At 43.6% G+C, this 18560-nt stretch overlaps 1 protein-coding gene and 1 pseudogene across 2 annotated transcripts; both read left to right on the top strand.

Moving 5' to 3' along the window:
• Positions 1-3432: 3432 nt before the first annotated feature.
• On the top strand, positions 3433-8016 carry LOC143378004 (uncharacterized). Its single transcript, XM_076829881.1, has 4 exons — positions 3433-3451; positions 7110-7222; positions 7391-7573; positions 7681-8016. Exons 1-4 carry the CDS (start codon positions 3433-3435, stop codon positions 8014-8016), a joined length of 651 nt encoding a protein of 216 aa, XP_076685996.1.
• Positions 8017-13781: 5765 nt separating this feature from the next.
• On the top strand, positions 13782-17893 carry LOC143378005 (histone-lysine N-methyltransferase SETMAR-like; annotated as a pseudogene). Its single transcript, XR_013087455.1, has 3 exons — positions 13782-13908; positions 14953-15695; positions 17456-17893. The product of XR_013087455.1 is annotated as a histone-lysine N-methyltransferase SETMAR-like (transcript).
• The last annotated feature ends 667 nt before the right edge of the window (positions 17894-18560 follow it).

The raw sequence follows: 18560 nt of genomic DNA, 5'->3' as shown, positions 1-18560 counted from the left end.
TCCATTATCATATTTTAGTGAATCGTTGTGTTAGTAACTTTGAGAATTATAAGAAAAATCGGTTTCAGATTATGTCATTGCCCATGAATTTGAAACGTCCGGCTACCACTACGATCACCGCTGCTGCGGCAGTTATCCATTCATCCAGCCCGAAAATGTATGTGGCCTGACGAAATGTTGCGGTTCAAACCGAAGAAATTCGATGTGCAGAACTTTATGAGGCGGCAGCTAACCAGGATGGCGACTTTTTTTAGAAGTTTTTAAAAAATGCGATAATCCAATCCACGACTACTTCGAGGGTGATGAGGAATACTGGATGCATCGATATGAACAACAAACGTTTTTAGGCAATTTCGATGATGATGATAATGTACAAATAACTATATCTCGGAATAATCATGCGTATCATCCAAAGAGTGTGGCTTGGCGAAACGTCAAAGCAGAAAATATTGATTTTGATACGTATAGGAATAAAGTATCGGGGCTTCGGGCTAGTGTTGTTGCAGTTCAAACTGACCCTGTGCAAGTTCCTATGGATTTACCATTAACTAATCTATTTGCTGATGATGTGATCGAGTGGGATAATTAAGCCAAATAAATTTTAATTATGTTTTTTATATTCTATATTATTCCTTCATATTATTCTTTCATATTATTATTTGTAACAATATATATTTCTTAAACATATATTATTTCTCAATTTTATTCACCCGTGTTCTTCCTCTCACCGCCTAATTTTTAAGATTCGCCGTTTCAATAGTTATTATTTCTCTGCGTTGAGAAAATAGATTTCTGCTGACGCTGCATAATTCTATTTCGTTCTTCGCGCTGCCAAGTGACATCACCCTGCACGGCAGAGGAGTCGAATTACGCGAAATCGCGCGAAACGCAGCGACGTTAAATCGGAATGCTTTGAAATACTGTTACCTTTACAATGCATGTGATTCTATCCCCTATGTAGTGGTGTCTCTTTCCCTCCTAGAATTTTAACTTTAAAGTAATGATCCGTCTCTTTCCCTCGACGACGCGGTGTCGAAAAACGCCGATCTTTCCCGACATCGTCCGAAACAATTTCTGATGCATATTGGTTTGGAAAAAAATTTCTAGGATAGTCCCCACCCTGGGTTAGGCCTGAAAAAATTTTCGGGTGGGCCAAGTTCTGAAAGAGATTTTTTTTCGGGGGTCAATGCCTCCCTCTGAAAAATTTCCGACGGTGGGCCAGGTCTGCAGAGGCCTCCGCGGCGGTTCGGCCCGGACTGATCCCCTCCACGATTACGGCTTCCCCCACTCCGCGGCTCGTGCGCGCGCACCCGGTCTTCCTGTCCCCGCAGGCCCCGCGCCCATGTTTCTCTCCGCCGCGCTCCCCCGCGCGCCCTCACTTCCCCCCGCCCCCGCGCTCCCCTCGGAGGACCTGGTCTAGAATCCCCATTGTCTTACTACTAAGAACATTATAATTAAAGGGGTAGGTAGGGAGGGAACGGCGATGAGGAGGACAAAGGAAGTGCTGGATGTAGTAGGGATACAGGGGAGAATAGAGGGAGTGTAGGAGCTTGGAGGAAGAGGGCAAGGGGGGAGGAAGTGATGCTGGAGGTGAAAATGGAGAGCATGGAAGTGAAGAGGGAAATAATGAGGAACAAAGGAAAGCTAAAAGGGAGAAAGGAAAGGATAGGAGACGATCTGACCTGGAAAGAAAGAAAGATGCAGTGGCAGTTAAGGGTGTTAGGAGAAGAGGAGGAAAGAAAAGGGAATAGAGTGAGAGTAAAGTATGGGAAGATAGAGATAGAGGGGAAAACGTGGTTCTGGGATGAGCAGGGGGAGGTACTAAGAGACTGGAGAGGGAAGGAGAGGGGAAGGGCGGAATGGGGAGCAAAAGAGGTGCGAGAAGGAGAACGGGGCAGGGAAGAGGTGGGAAAGAAAGAAGGGAGACAGGGAGCGGAAGGGTAAAAAAACTAAGGGTGGAGGGAGAGAAAAGGGGAGCGATAGAACAACAGGAAGAAACGAAAAGCTGGAGGATAGCGTTCTGGAATGTAGCGGGGGTGGCAAACAAAGAGGAGGAATTTCGAAGGGGAATGGGAAGTAATAGTGCTTTTAGAGACATGGATAGAAGAGAAGGGATGGAACAGGATTAAGCACAGGCTGCCGACGGGATACAGGTGGAAGACGCAGTGGGCAAAGAGAAGGAATAAGAGGGGTAGAGCGATGGGAGGCATAGTGATAGGGGTGAGGGAAGAGATGGAAGTAGGACAGGAACGAGATCATGGAGAAGAAGAAGGAATTTTGGTGGAAAGAATTAAGGCGGGGGAGGAGGAATGGACGGTGGTGGCAGTATACGTGAACGAGGACATGGAGAGGAAGCTGGAAAGGATCAGAGGATGGATGGAGGGGCAGAAGGAGGGAGAGAGGACGTTAATAGGGGAGGGGGACTTCAATGCGAGGACAGGAACGCTAGGCGGCAGGATAGAGGGAGGAGAGGAGGAGGAGGGAGGGGGAAGAATGTCGAAAGATAGGAAGGTAAACAGGGACGGAAGAAGCTTAGTAAAACTAATAGAAGAGACGGGGTGGGAAATCTTGAACGGGAACATAGAGGGGGACGAAGAGGGGGACGAAGAGGGGGAATACACGGGGGAAGAGGGGTAACGGTGATCGATTGTGTTGGGGGATGAGAGGACGAGATTGGGGGTGGAAAGGATGGAGATAGGGGACAGAGTGGAGTCAGATCACTACCCGATCGTGGTGATGATGAGGGAGGGAGGATTGGGGGAGAGAAGAGGAAAAGTGAGGGAAAGAAAGGTAGGAGGAGGGCGGTGGTCGGAAAGGATGAAAGAGGAGTTTATGAGGGGGATGGAAGGAGTGGGCATAGAAGGGGAAGGGATACAGGAGGCGGTGAGTAAGATGGCAGAAAGGATTAAGGAGGTGATGAGGAAAGGGAAGGAGACGGGGGACAAGGAGATGAGGCGGAAGGAGGGCTGGTGGGACGGAGAAACCAGGGAAATGTAGAGGCAGGTGAGAAGAGGGCTAAGGAGATGGAGAGGGGGGGAACGAGGGAAGAGTATAAAAGGAAAAGGAGAGAGTACAAAGAACTGTGCGAGAGGAAAAAAGGGGAAGAGACGGAGAGGCTGGTAAGGGAGGTGGCGGAACCGAAAACAGAAAACAAAGAATGGGAGATAGTGAACAGGGGAAGGAAAAGAAGGAAGCGGGTGGACGAAAAGATAAAGAGAGAGGAGTGGAATATTTCATGGGACTGCTAGGGGGAGTGGAAAACAGGGTAAGGATGGGAGGGGAGGGGAATAGGAGGAAGGGAGAGGAAGAAGGAATAAGCAAAGAGGAAATAAGAAAGGTAATGAGGAGACTGAAGGAGGGAAAGGCGATGGGAGGGGACGGGATACCAAACGAAGCCTGAAAATTTGGCGGAGAGAAGGGGGTAGAGGCAGCATGGGAGATTTGCAGGAGGGTATGGGAGGGAGAAGGATGGCCGCAGGGGGGAAGGAGGGATTAATAGCGCCACTGGTGTAGAAGGGAAGGGGGACAGGGGTGCAGGACTACAGGGGAGTAACGCTTATGCCGACCCTGTATAAGGTGTATGCAGCGGTGCTGGGAGAGACTGGAACAGGAGGTGGAAGGGAAGGGGATGATCCCGGAAAATCAGGCAGGGTTCAGGAGAGGGAGAGGGAGAGTGGACCAAATATACAGGGTGTCCCAAAAATGTCGGAGTTCCTTGAAAGGGGTGACTCAGGGGGTGATTTGAAACAACTTTTTCCTTAGCGAAAATATTGTCCGAAGCTTCGTTAACGAGATATTAACAAAAACCCCCGACCAATCAGAGCGCGCGCCTTCCGCCCGAGCTCCCGTTGTAGCGTTGGCTACGCGGCAGGCGGCTGCGCTTGTACTACGAAGGTATGAACAAGCAAGTCGGCATGCACCAAAGGAAATCGCGTTACACAGTTTTATTTTAAAGCGGAATCTTAAATAATAATTGTTTGAAGTGAGAGGACAAGAAATACGCAAATTTCGTTTTCAAATAAGGCATAAACGAAAAGGTAATGTAACAAAAAATGTGTGATACGTGATCATAATTCGTTATTGAAGTAAAAATCCATAGTTTAATCACGGCCAACATAACTAAATTTAAAAAATAATATTAGGTGTATGAATAAATTCTTTCAGACTGGATTTACATAATCGGTATAAAGCAACCGAATTTCTATCGCAGTGATATTCGTAAGCTACCAGAAAAATGGCAAAAGATAATTAACAATAATGGAAATTATTTCGATGATTGAGTTGTTTTCATATTTTTTTAAATCAAACTTATTGAACTCTAAAATCGAACACAAATTTATTTCTACACCTAATAATCACTAATAAATTAAATAACACTCACCCCTACGGGCATTCCTTTCCTTCCTTTCCTTCCTTTTCGGAAACCTGTGTCACTAAGTAGGTCACTGTGCCGATCCTGGTCATCGGTGGACGAAAAGATTTATGGTAGGGTTGCGCCGAGTGCACAGCTGATCTCAGGTACACGACACCATCCAAAGTTAAGAGTCGCAACGTCAAGTGCGTCCGCGTTAATGTACCGAATATTCACTTCACTGTACTCCTACTAACACTGATCACTTAATTTATTTTTCATGGAACGTGTTGTTCCTACGTTATAAAAATTTGTGGAAATGAATGAGAACTTGGCGTTCGGAGCCGTGGGTATTCCTGCGCAAATTCTCACACTGCAGCACTTGCGTCCCCGTTGTTCGGGGGGTACACTCAGAACCTCGAGTAATACTCTTGAGCAGAGAACATTTCTGGGACGAGATTGCTAGCTGACTGACAGGATTTTTTCCAAGCAACTTCCTCTACCCCCAAGTAGTTTCTGTCGTTCCATTATGAGTTAACTCCCACCAGAACAAGAGGCTTTAGGTAAAAAGAAGCCAGCACATTTTCGAAACACATGTGCTTTGCAGAAGTGCAACGAACGACCCATCCTAGACTTTCACCTAAGTCCGCGCTCCGTCCTTTTACTGCCAATGTACCCGTTGCTTAGAGATAGACAGCAGACATCACGTGTTTCGGTTCAAAAGGGCCCGAAGAGAAGAGAAACAGAAAGTCTTCGAGTTGCTATAATGAAGAAAAGGCATACCAATCCTGTTTCCGTTTTCCAAAACCTGAGTTCACGTCAGCTACGAGGCGGAACCAGCTAAGCCATAAATTACTCAAAACAAATCGTTCTCTACCGCCGACTCGCAGGACAATATGGTAATAAATCGTGACCCTGGCGAAATGCTATGGCCGACCAGCCTGATTAATTTTTGGGAACTAGCAATTAAAAAGTAATATCCAACATCAATACGCCTCGCGGAGAGATACGGGAAGAAAGGGGGTAACTCGTTTACTGCGCGTAGTCCCGCCTGCTTCGTGTTTCCTTCAAATTAAAGACAGATCCCTTATCTCTCGAGTATAAGCACGCGCTAAAATTACCAAACAAAAGCACGCGTTAACGTATTCCGTGCGAGAAAAGGTGGGCATGAATTTCGATTGGTTCTAACCTAACCAATCTGCCCTGCATATCTCCCAAACGGCCACTGTTTTGAGTCTTCGGGCCCTTTCGAACCGAAACACGTGGTGTCTGCTGTCTATCTCGAAGCAACGGGTACATTGGCAGTAAAAGGACGGAACGCGGACTTATGTGAAAGTGTAGGATGGGTCGTTCGTTGCACATCTGCAAAGAACGTGTGTTTCGAAAATGTGCTGGCTTCTTTTTACCTAAAGCCTCTTGTTCTGGTGGGAGTTAACTCATAATGGAACGAGAGAAACTACTTGGAGGTAGAGGAAGTTGCTTGGAAAAAATCCTGTCAGTCAGCTAGCAATCTCGTCCCAGAAATGTTCTCCGCTGAAGAATTTTACGCCATGTTCTGGGTGTACGCTGGGATCAACGGGGACGCAAGTTCTACTGTGCGAGCGTTTGCACGGGAATACTCGCACATCCAAACCCCCAGCGAGGATACGATTCGGCGTTTGGCATCAAAATTATTCTCAACGGAGTCAATGATGCTGCAAGGCGTGCATAGACGCTGAGGGTGGTCACATCGAGCAACTGCTCAACTAACAGTAATCGGCCCCATTTTATAACGTAGGAACAACAGGTTCCATGAAAAGTAAATTAAGTGATCAGTGTTAGTGGCCGTGCAGTGAAGTGAATATTCGGTACATTAACGCGGACGCACTTGACGTTGCGACTCTTAACTTTGGATGGTGTCGTGTACCTGAGATCAGCTGTGCACTCGGCGCAACCCTACCATAAATCTTTTCGTCCACCGATGACCAGGATCGGCACAGTGACCTACTTAGTGACACAGGTTTCCGAAAAGGAAGGAAAGGAAGGAAAGGAATGCCCGTAGGGGTGAGTGTTATTTAATTTATTAGTGATTATTAGGTGTAGAAATAAATTCTGTTCGATTTTAGAGTTCAATAAGTTTGATTTAAAAAAATATGAAAACAACTCAATCATCGAAATAATTTCCATTATTGTTAATTATCTTTTGCCATTTTTCTGGTAGCTTACGAATATCACTGCGATAGAAATTCGGTTGCTTTATACCGATTATGTAAATCCAGTCTGAAAGAATTTATTCATACACCTAATATTATTTTTTAAATTTAGTTATGTTGGCCGTGATTAAACTATGGATTTTTACTTCAATAACGAATTATGATCACGTATCACACATTTTTTGTTACATTACCTTTTCGTTTATGCCTTATTTGAAAACGAAATTTGCGTATTTCTTGTCCTCTCACTTCAAACAATTATTATTTAAGATTCCGCTTTAAAATAAAACTGTGTAACGCGATTTCCTTTGGTGCATGCCGACTTGCTTGTTCATACCTTCGTAGTACAAGCGCAGCCGCCTGCCGCGTAGCCAACGCTACAACGGGAGCTCGGGCGGAAGGCGCGCGCTCTGATTGGTCGGGGTTTTTTGTTAATATCTCGTTAAAGAAGCTTCGGACAATATTTTCGCTAAGGAAAAAGTTGTTTCAAATCACCCCCTGTGTCACCCCTTTCAAGGAACTCCGACATTTTTGGGACACCCTGTATGTGCTAAATCACGTGATAGGGAAGCAAACCAGAAGGGGCAAAGGTAAACTGGTAGCGCTGTTTGTGGACCTGAAGGCTGCGTTCGACACGGTGGACAGGAGTAAATTATGGGAGGCAATGGAGAAGAGAGGGGTAAGGGAGGGGCTGAGGGAGAGGGTTAAGGAAATATATGGGGAGACAATTAGCAAAGTAAAGGTGGGAGGGGAGGTAGGGGAGAAATTCTGGACATCGAAAGGTCTAAGGCAAGGGTGCCCGCTGAGCCCCATTTTGTTCAACCTGCTGATAGCGGATGTGAAGTAGGAGCTAAGTAAAGGGAATTGGGGAGGGGTGAGAATAGGAGGCAGGAGGATATGCTCCCTGGCATATGCGGATGACCTGGTGTTGCTGGCGGGAAAAGAGGAAGAGATGGAGAGTATGATCAGGCGTCTAGAAAGATACTTGGAGGGAAAGAACCTGAAGGTTAATGTGGGGAAGCCAAAGGTGGTAAGGTTCAGAAAGGGGGGGGGAGAGACAGAAAGGTGAAGTCGAAATGGAAAGGAAAGGAGATTGAGGAGGTAAAGAAGTTTAAGTATTTAGGGTATATGTTCAAGAAAAACGGGGGACAGGAGGCGCACATCCAGGACAGGGTGAAAAAGGCAGGGGTCGTAATGCGACAGGTCTGGGGAATTGGGAAAAGGAAATTTGGAAAGGACTGGGGAAGGAGGATGTGGCTGTTCGATGCGCTGGTGTGGACAGTATTGGGGTACGGGGCGGAGGTATGGGGGTGGAAGGACAGGGAGGAGGTAGAGAGGGTACAGGAAAGGTTCATAAGGTGGTCGTTGGGGGTAGACTGGAGGACGCCAGGATATATGGTGAGGGAGGAGACGAAGAGGGAAAAGCTGAGGACGTGGGCGGGGGGAAGGGCGTGGAGGTACGAAGAGAAGTAGGGAGGGGAGTTGGCCAGACTATGTCTGAAAGAGGTGAAGGAGAGGGAGAGGGAGGAGGAGAGGGAGTTGTCAAGGTGGGAAATAGAGAGAAAGGTGTTTAGGATGGAGAGAGGAGGGAGTTAAGGTAACGAAAGGGAAAGGGAAAGAGGGGCGTACGAAGAGATGGAGAAGGAAGACAGCAGGAGACAGGCAGAGGAGAGAAGGGAAAAAATACCGGAGTCCAAGTACAACAGGTGGTACAGGGAGATAGTGGCAAGGGGGATACCGAAATACCTGGCAGCGGGATGGAGTGAAGGGAGGTGCAGGAGGGTAGCGAGGTTTAGGCTGGGGAACGAAATGGGGGGGGAGGTACTGGGAGAAGGAAGAGGAGAGGAGATGCAGGATATGTGGGGGGGGGGAAGAAGAGACGTGGGAACACGTATTAGAGAGACGTGGAAGGGAAGAAGAGGGAGGGGAGAGAGGAATAGGGGAAATGATAAAGGAAATATTGGATGAAGGAGGTAAGGGAGAGGAATGGATGAAGAGGATAGAGGAAATGAGAGGGGAGGGGGAAGGAGGAACCGGGGAGAAAGGAGAGGGAAGGAGGAAGGGAGAAAGGAACTAATGAATGAAAGGAAATGGAAGTCGAAGGCGGAGGAAAGGGGAGGAAACGAGAGCGGAAAGGGCATAGATTTAAGAGGCGAAAACGACAGGCGCGGGATAGATGGGAATAGAGTAATAGCGTGGATGGAGAGGGAGAGCGAGCGAGACGAGTGCGACGAAAGCAGGATAAGGACTTAAGATGAGGATAGGATAAGATTAGGTTAGGAGACCTGTAACCCTAAGGGGAAACAATAAACCACATACATACACTCACTAACAATAAGACACTAATAATACGCACTATTTCACACTAGTATGGCAATAGTATACGTGAATACTACACACTAATATGTGAATCCTATCTTTTTACCCGTAACGGAACGGAGAGGGTATATGCGTTTGGCGAAAGAGATATTATTTATTTATTTTATTATTATTATTTTCTAATTCTCATCCTGTTATTTTTCTATATTTAGGATATTGTAACTGTAACACAAGTGTGGAGTGCATACTGTCAAGAACGAGCACAGACCAAGATGTGTTGGCGGAATTTACAATTATTCCTGGGTCGGGCACAGGTTGCGGACCTAGTTATCTTCGAGGAGATGAAAGAAATGCAGTCGTCAAAGAAATAGATCAATATGGATCAGTTGATCGGTACACTGCTACCTATAGCAAAAATCTGATGAGAACTGGAGACCCAAAACCGGCAATTATACACAGTAGCAATGTACTACATGTTGCAAAGTCAACGGTTTTAAAATCACAATATTTACATACTGGCCCAATTGCAGCATTGGGTATGATGAAATGTACAATGCATGTGAACGAAATTCATGATATCGGACAAAATCCGTTTTATGTTGACTACTGGACGAATGAGCAGCTACATGCTTATAAAAAAGTATGCTCTTTATATGGTGGAAGTGTGTGCCTCGATTCGACGGGACTCAAAATGCAGCCTATCAGAAGAGTCCACACTAACATAGAACGATCCATATTTATGTACATAATTAGGTAATACAGTAATTCTTATTAGTACATATTAATAAACAGTTTCCCGAATTTTAGAAATATTTTATAAAATTTGGAAATATACAGGAATATATGTGCGTGTAAGGAGAACAATTTTTATAAAAAAATACGGTGTTAATTACGATAATCGTAAAGTATTATGATCAACGACAAAAAATCTAGATAAAGCACGATAAAATTATAGGCACACCACAAATATGTTAAAGGAAGTTGCATTCATTTTTACTGTGTTGCATGCAGAATCTTTTACAATACCATGTAATACTACCGTAATTACCACGATCGTTTTTAAAAGAAATTTGACATAAAACATAATGAAAACATAATCAGTTCTCAGTATTCCCTCTTCCCAGTTACACGTTGGAAAGAAAAAAATTCTTCCAGTACTTATAAGAGTATCATTGAACAGACGAAAAGTGTTGAAATAACTTTTCCGAAAAAAGGCGAGAATATTGTCAAAATTATTTTTCACGAACACGAATATTGTCACGTTTTCAGACTTGCATTAAATTTTTATAACCATGTCACCGTTTTTCAGGAAAATGACAATAATATATTTTGTTCCCTTAGTGGTATTCTTGAAGGTACTGCACGAATTTTGCATTACAATGTTGTCCTAAAAACGGCACTTATTTAAGCATTTTCCTTCTACTGATATAATTAAAGCATATTGCACATATTATTACTGCTCATTCAGAGTTCAGTTCTCGCTATTAAATTACATTTCAGTTCTGAATAATGATACAATATTAAAAACGGCCCCCAGCGTCTACAATAAAAGTAGTTTATTAACTGTGATATTTTACTGGTCACATCTCTTAGACGACATAAATAATATTCATTTGAAAATGAATACAAATTCTATGTGAAAAATACAGGGTGTAAACGGTATACGTAGCAATATTTTAGGGGGTGGTAGGGGAGGTCCAATGGAACATAAAAGTCCTATGACATAGTGTCCGATCTGTCTCCATTTTACAGTAATAATGCCCTAAAGTTTGCACCATGCGTTTGAAACGGGTAGTAGCTCGCGCTTATTGGTGAGACTAACATATTGAAACTGGGTGTTGACTTCTGATCTTTCATGTAATTCCCAAACTGGTGTGTTTTTCGAAAGGAAAAACTCTTAAGAGTGATCCTCCAGCGACTCGACTCAAGGAGATGCCGCGAGGTATCCCGTGGCGAAGACAACACCCCGCGATGCCTCACCGCATGTTTATAGCTTTCGACCCTCGAAGGAGTTTCAATACCCTTTAAAATCCTAACTCTTCAAGCTCCGCATTTCTCATCAGATCTCTGCGAAAACGATGGCAATCGATACCTTCCGTCATATTTTGGTTGTCATTCAAAGTGAATAACGAGTAAAAGATAAATCGAGGAAAATCATTTCAAAGGTAAAAAAACGAATACACATTTTTTTTAAAACAGAATCGAAAATAATAATTATTTGAAGTGACAGGACAAGAAATACGTAAATTTCATTTTCGAATATCGCATAAACGAAAAAGAAATGTAACAGAAAATGAACAAAACGTGATTGTAGTTCGTTATTGTGATAAAAATCCGTAATTCAATAACGGCCAACACTGTTGCTGATAATGAATAAGTCTGTTTAAAAACCCCGAAGTAAAATTTAGGTACGGAATTTTAGAGAATTATCGCCGGAAATAAGCCATAGCTTGCGTTAAATTTATTAACTAATAATCACCAATAAAGTAACTAAAACTCACCCTCGTCGGAAATTCACCTGCACCTTGAAAACCTGTGTCACTAGGTCACTGAACTGATTCTGGTTAGCGACGGACGCGCCCAATTCACAGCTGGTTCCAGGTATGCAATACCATCCAATGAAGTTAAGAATCGCAACAAGTGCGTTCGGGTTAATGTACCGAATATTCACTTCACTGCACGGTTACTAACACTTAACACTTAATTCTTTTCATGGAACGTGTTGTTCTTACGTGTTGCTCTTCATCTACCCACATCACTGCCTTGCGGCATCGTCAACCCCGTCGAGAATAATGTTGACGCCAAACGGCGAATCGTACCCTCGCTTGGGGTTTGGATGCACGGGTATTCCCGTACAAGCGCTCGCACAGTAGCACTTGCGTCCCCGTTGTTCCGAGCGTACACCCACAACATTGAGTAATATTCTTCAGCAGAGTACATTTCTGGGCCGAGATTAATAGCAGACTGGCAAGATTTTTTCCAAGCAACTTCCTCTAACCCCAAGTAGTTTCTCTCGTTCCATTATGAGTTAACTCCCACCGGGACAAGAGACTTTAGGTAAAAAGAAGCCCGCACATTTTCGAGACACACGTGCTTTGCAGAAGTGCAATGAACGACCCATCGTATACTTTCACAATAGCGCGCGCGCCGTCCTTTTACTGCCAATGTACCCATTGCTTCGAGGTAGGCAGCAGACACCACGTGTTTCGGTTCGAAAGGGTCCGAAGAGAAGAGAAACGAAAGTTGCTATAAAGAAAAAAATACTGTTTCCAGTTTCCCTTTTCCGATACCCTGAGTTCACGTCTGCTACGAGACGGAACTAACTAAGCCATAAATTACCCAAAACTGTAGGAAATCGTTTTCTACCGTCGACTCGTGGGAAAATGCGGTCATAAACCGCGACCCTGGCGAAATGCTCTGGCCCAGCAGCCTGATTAATTTTTGGCATCTAGCAATTAAAAAGTATTATTCAACATCAATGCGGCTCGCGAAGAGACACAGCAAGAAAGAAAGCATGTAGTTCGCTGACTGCGCGGAATCCCGCCTGCTTCGTCCTACCTTCAAATTAAAAACGGATCACTTATCTCTCGAGTATAAACACGCGCTCGAATATGAAAACAAAAGCACGCGTCAACGTATTCCGTGCGAGAGAAGGTGGGCTTGAAGTTCGATTGGTCCCAAACTAACCAATCGGTCCTGCTTATCTCTCGGGTCTAAACACGCGCACGACTTTCAAAACAAAAGCACGCCTCGACGTATTCCGTGCAAGAGAAGGTGGCCTTGGGGAGGAGATATTGCTGTGAAGAGGGCCATTCGGGCTTCAAGCCCACCTTCTCTCGCACGGAATACGTCGACGCGTGCATTTGTTTTGAAATTCGAGCGCATGTTTATACTCTAGAGATAAAGGATCCGTCTCCAATTTGAAGGGAAGACGGGGCGTAGGTGGAGTCACGCGCAGTGACTACCCTTTTGCTTCCTGCATCCCCCTCCCCAACTGTACCGAAAAAAGAAAGACAAATTATTCACTAAAATAGAGGTTTAAAGTCTATGGCCTCTCTAATTTCATACGGACTACAAGAGGATCCCTGATTCGAAGTATTTTGTTCAGCACTGCGTTTAGTTCTGAATCAATATTTTCGTCAACCAGGAAATGCATTAATAACAGTATTTCATTCCCCGTTGTAAACCACTTCAGAAGTCCGCACGTCTGCATTGCATGGCCTGGGTTAGGTCTGTAATTCGCTTCGGTTGAGGTATGTCATAAGATCATAAAGACCGTTTTAAGGGACTCTAAGGTCGGGTACGCGACTCTTGCCGCTCGCGGTGAAGAGTCTAGGTGGTCGCAAGACTACCAGCCCTTTACGTGCAATCCGGATGTCCGTGTTTTCCGCGTGACAGAAAAATATACTTCCGCTAGCAGGTATCCGCCGCCGTACAGGGAATCAGGTTTAACACGAAATCCTTCACCAACCCTGATTGGCTATGCAAATCACGGCCTCTGCGACCAATTTCCACGTTGGTGCTTTCTTTTGCCATGGGAAACGCCGAAAACTCAGTCAAGTACCCAACAATCACCACACTCGGTCTCCGAAACCTAACAAGACGTTTAAATTTTGCTGACGCCATCCGTGCGAAATCATTGATCGTGCGACACGTGCTCGCGAAGTCCTTTTAAGTGGAAAAGTGAGGAAGTGATTTTGTTAAGTATGGAGACCAATGCGGGGTATTCGTGCATCGAAATGTTTAACATGATTGTCGTGTATGGGGAGGCTGGCTGCAGCGCATTACGTGCGAAGCAATTATACGCGGAACGGTTTCCAAATCAGCGACAACCATCTCGGCAGTTTATCGTCAATTTGTGTGAAACATTGCACACTACGGGTTCCTTTTTCCCTCGGATCGAAGGAAAAGGACCAAGAAGGAATAACGACAGGGAAGAAGAAATCCTTGAACATATTCATAATAACTCTGCCCGCAGTACGAGGAGTATTGCTCGAGAAATGGGACTCTCCCATACGTATGTGCATCGCACATTGCGTGATGAAGGTTTGTAGGAGTTTAGTTGTATAAAGTGACATTTCTTTATAAATTTACCTATTCTTACTTTAAATTCATATTTCATTGTCGCTGTAAATTCTTCCCTAAATGTATCGCAAAATTTTTATTAAGTGCACCCCCCGTTCAAAAAATCGATTTTTTAAATATTTTCATTCCACAACATGTCAAGAATGATCAGGTAAAATTTTAGAACGAAATTCCTAACAACAAAGATTTTACATGCAGTTCAGGGGATTAACAGTGTGACGCCTTTAAAAATAGGTGTTTATTGAAGATGGATTGTGACGCAGGTATAATAGATAGAAATGCGATATTTTAAATTAATAATACGTTTATTGATCTAAAAAAAAAATTAATTTTTGTTTTAATCGAATATACGCATGGAAAATGGGGCGCTTACTCAATAGGATTCTACTCGTACTTACATTGGCTTCTGTGCTATCCCCTATTGCGAATTTTCATACAGTCGATTTGTTTTTAAGAAACATTTTTGTATGAGAAAACTCCACGTTTCGGGGACCCTACCGTTTAAACATTTGGCAATCATCGCCTAGTTGTTTCTTAACACTGCCCAAAGATAATGCGATAACTACACATGTGTAATTAAGGAATATCTTTGGTTTTTTTAATTTGGGTGATCTTGTCTAAGGCAGAGTTGAGCATGTTCGGGAGTGATTAAAGGATAAGAATCCAGCGGGTGAACTACGGGTTATTGAATTACACAATTACATTTCAATCGTAATTTGTAATTACATTACATTTTGCCCAACTCTGATTTTTAGCCGAATAAAGTACAAAAAGTTTTAGACTCATACATTGTATACCTTTTTTTAGAAAATATCATAAAAGGCACCTTTGTTTTCGCGCGATTTGACCGGGGGGGGGGGGGTGCCTTTAATATCTGAGTCACTGACGTTATCCTCGCTATCGACTAATGATTAGATACTTATTATTTTATCTTTTGTTTTCGCATATTTCATTAATAACACGAACTACCACTAATTAAAAAATTATTATTCCAAAATTTCACAGGCTTATACCCTTACCACTCACAACGGGTGCAACATTTATTACCCCAGGATTTTGAGAGACGACGGACTTTCTGCCGGTGGTTCCTCGATAGAGTGGAAGAGGATGACCATTTCCCGACGATCGTACTGGCAGTAGATGAATCAACATTCACACGTTCTTGAATATTTAATTTCCGCAACTCACACGTGTGGGAACCCATGAATCCCCACAACATTGTAACGGGGCACTTCCAGCAAGAGCTGAGGCTAAACATATGGGCTGGGGTAGTAGGCGATTATCTTCTCGGACCGCATATTTTGCCGGCGCGTCTAAGTAGCGCAAAATATGCTAGATTTCTTCGACGGGATTTGCCACTTCTACTCGAAGATGTTTGCCTGGCTACCCGAAGAAATATGTGGTTTCTTCACAACGGCGCCCTAGCCCATATGGGAAATGCTATACCAGCTATAGGACGAATTTGGGGGAACAGAGTGATTGCACGGAATGGTGCGGTTTCGTGGCCGCCAAGGAGTCCAGATTTAAATCCAATGGATTTTTACGTATGGGGCCACATGAAATCATTAGTATACGCCGACACCGAATTTGAAACCTTAGAGGAATTGCAGGATAGAGTGTTTCATGCTGGTAACGTTATACGCGAGCAGCCTGAAATATTCGTCCGCTTTCGCGACAATTGGTTGCGTCGGTGTCAGGCGTGTCTAGATGCAAACGGCAATCATTTCGAGCATCTTTTGTAATTAAATGTAGGTAGCGAAATTTGTATTTCTTTACATTCGCGTAAGAGTAGCCACGCATTGACAGTAGCTTGTTGCGTGGCAGTTTAGTCACACTCAAAGGAAAGAAACAGTTTTGTCACTTTCTGAAAAAAAAACAACACGTTTTGCAGTCACGTCGTCAAAGGAGCTTACTTCTGTCACGTCCCGGGTGAATGTTTTTTTAGGGAAATGACATAGTTGGGATAGATCGGGAGGAAGCCTTGGCACGAAAACCAGTTTCGCGACATAAGGCTAGTTGAGGGAGTTTAGGCACGAAAACCAGCTTCGCGGCACTAAGGAGGATAGGACTTTGGCACGAAAACCAGTTTCGCGGCACAAAGTGAGGCAGGAGTTAGGCACGAAAACAAGTTTCGCGGCACTAGGAACGATGGGAGTTAGGCACGAAAACCAGTTTCGCGGCACTAGCAAACTGGGAGTCTTGGCACGAAAACCAGCTTCGCGGCACAAGCAACCAAGGAAGGTAAAGCAGTAATCAAGCACCAGAGTGACACCCGTTAGACACAAACATGGGTATTTAAAGTCCTGATAATTGGATTTACCGTTGCATTAATATAAGAAACCTCGCGTTATATTTCTTTATAATAGAGGTAACGGTATGGTCGTACAAGGCCTATACGAAAGTAAGCCTTGTAAACACTGTAAGAAATCCCGGAGTTCGCGAACCGAGGATCAGCTGTTGCAATAGCTTGTTATGATTCGGTAATTCCGTAACCGAAGGATCACTACAATAATTCGAAGCGTTATTTAGAATAAGAACGTTTATTCAGTTTAAAGCATATGTGGTAATATTATAATAATGCGTGGGACGTTAAGCATTAGCACAAAACATTTATATAAATGGTAATCAATAGCAATATATAGATGAACATGAAATATACGAGTATTAGCAATGGACAAGAATATGAAAAGTAATAAGGAAAAAATATGAAAGGGGAGAGCTGGTTACAATATAAATGGTGGTGATATGCGATAGTAAAATAAGTAATTGTAGTCGCTTACAGTGGTTGTCGAAAGTGAATCTCTCGTCGAGCGGGGTTGCACTGATTTTAATGCACGTTTTGGTAAATTGTTACGTTCTTAGGACTGCTTCCATGGAAGAGATTTCCGTAGAAGAGGGCTACGGCCTCTGGGGCCCTTGTATTTATACGGTGTTTAGGTATGACTTCCGGGGTTTTTATAAAGGGCATTCGAAAAGGACTTCGCAATATTATTTCCGGGGTTTTTATGAGGGGCGCTCGAGAAGGGGGACTCAAACTCGTTAAATGTGGTTTGGGTGTTTTGGTTGGAACGAGGTAAGAGTGGCTTTGACTCGGTGGGTCGTAGGGAGGTCGTAAGACGTAGTCTCAATGTAAGGGGGTTTTTGGGACGAGGGACTTGTTTAGACTTTGAAGGTGAGGGAGGAGATCGTGCTTCGTAGGGCGTAGAGGGAAGGGGATTTCATAGTAAATCATCTTGAGATGGGGACCGCTAAGGTACATCGTCAAGGTGGTCGGTAGTTGGGAAAAAGGGGTAAGATTTGAATTCGAGGGATTTTGGCGAAGAATTGGAGTAATTTGTGGGGAAGACTCTAATTACGACTGCGCGAAAAATAGTGGGACGTCACACTTCCATGTAAATCAATGCATTTTTCGTGAGCATCAAAACTGTCACGCAACAAATTGCCACCACTGCGCGCCTGGCCTAAGAACACGTGTAGAGTTTTCGTTCACTTGTTTCTTATTTTCTAGGTGACGACCCCAAGTGCCTCCGCCACTCCAAACAGATCCTCAATGGGACCGCTACTGTAAGGGGCCCGTATTTACTTGGTTACTGGGTCATCTTGAACAGCTCACAACGGGGGGTCTTTGTGCTACGGCTCATCTGTGTGCGTGTAGCGACGATCATTTCCACAAACACTTCCGATGTTTAAACCTTTATAACAGCTAAACTATACGAGATACACCAAAATGTATTCAGACCATTTTACTCTACTGGTGGTCTGCAATGTATTTGCAAAATTATGGAATCCTGCGACTATTAGTTTAGCGTATAGACATGTTAACTTTGAGGCATTATTACTGTAAAATGGAGACAGATCGGACACTATGTCATAGGACTTTTATGTTCCATTGGACCTCCCCTACAACCCCCTAAAATATTGCTACGTATACCGTTTACACCCTGTATATTATCGACAAAATTTAGTACCTAATAACAATGGATATATTTTCGCTTTACGTAATTTCACTGTTAACTATGAGAAATATTTTTGTTTATCCAATTTCAGTGTTCTGCGAGGAAGGGCAATTTACAGTTGCTCAAAGATTAGGAAAGCGGCACACGACCAGGGACATTATGCAATTTTTAATAGACTTTCATAGTTTCGGTGCTCCTTTCCCAAAGGAATTCATTTGTGATGAGGCGAGAGCATTATTAAATGCTGCGGTATTAACATACTCTCGCTTTTCTAACATACAAGAGTATGCAGACGGAATGAATAATACGGAACACGTGAAAACGCGCATTCGCATGGAAAAAATATAAGAAACTATTGAAGAATATTAATCGTAGAATATTTTGCTTATATATGACAGCCATTGGGCGTTTGCTAGTGACCCAAAATTTAAATGAGGCAGAAGACATAATTCTTGCGATTTTTTATTAGAAAATTGTGAGACACAAGGGTTTCTGCAGAACGGAGAAAAGACTGAATTAAAAAGAAAACATGGCTAACTACATTAGTAACCAGTAAGTGTGAAATTTCATATCTTAAATAACTTGCTAAATTTAACTAATATATTTTAACTAACTTTTAATAAATGCTTCGGTTAAGTGTAGTACAATTTTCATTGG

The sequence above is a fragment of the Andrena cerasifolii genome, unplaced genomic scaffold (assembly GCF_050908995.1).
Source record: "Andrena cerasifolii isolate SP2316 unplaced genomic scaffold, iyAndCera1_principal scaffold0019, whole genome shotgun sequence".
Lineage (NCBI taxonomy): Eukaryota > Metazoa > Arthropoda > Insecta > Hymenoptera > Andrenidae > Andrena > Andrena cerasifolii.
This window is presented reverse-complemented; position numbering and strand designations above follow the sequence as displayed.

Coding starts and splice junctions, on each gene's coding strand:
- LOC143378004 (XM_076829881.1), top strand. Junction 7,223..7,390: donor AGGCAATGGAGAAGAGAGGG/GTAAGGGAGGGG, acceptor GATGTGAAGTAG/GAGCTAAGTAAAGGGAATTG. Junction 7,574..7,680: donor ATGTGGGGAAGCCAAAGGTG/GTAAGGTTCAGA, acceptor TATATGTTCAAG/AAAAACGGGGGACAGGAGGC.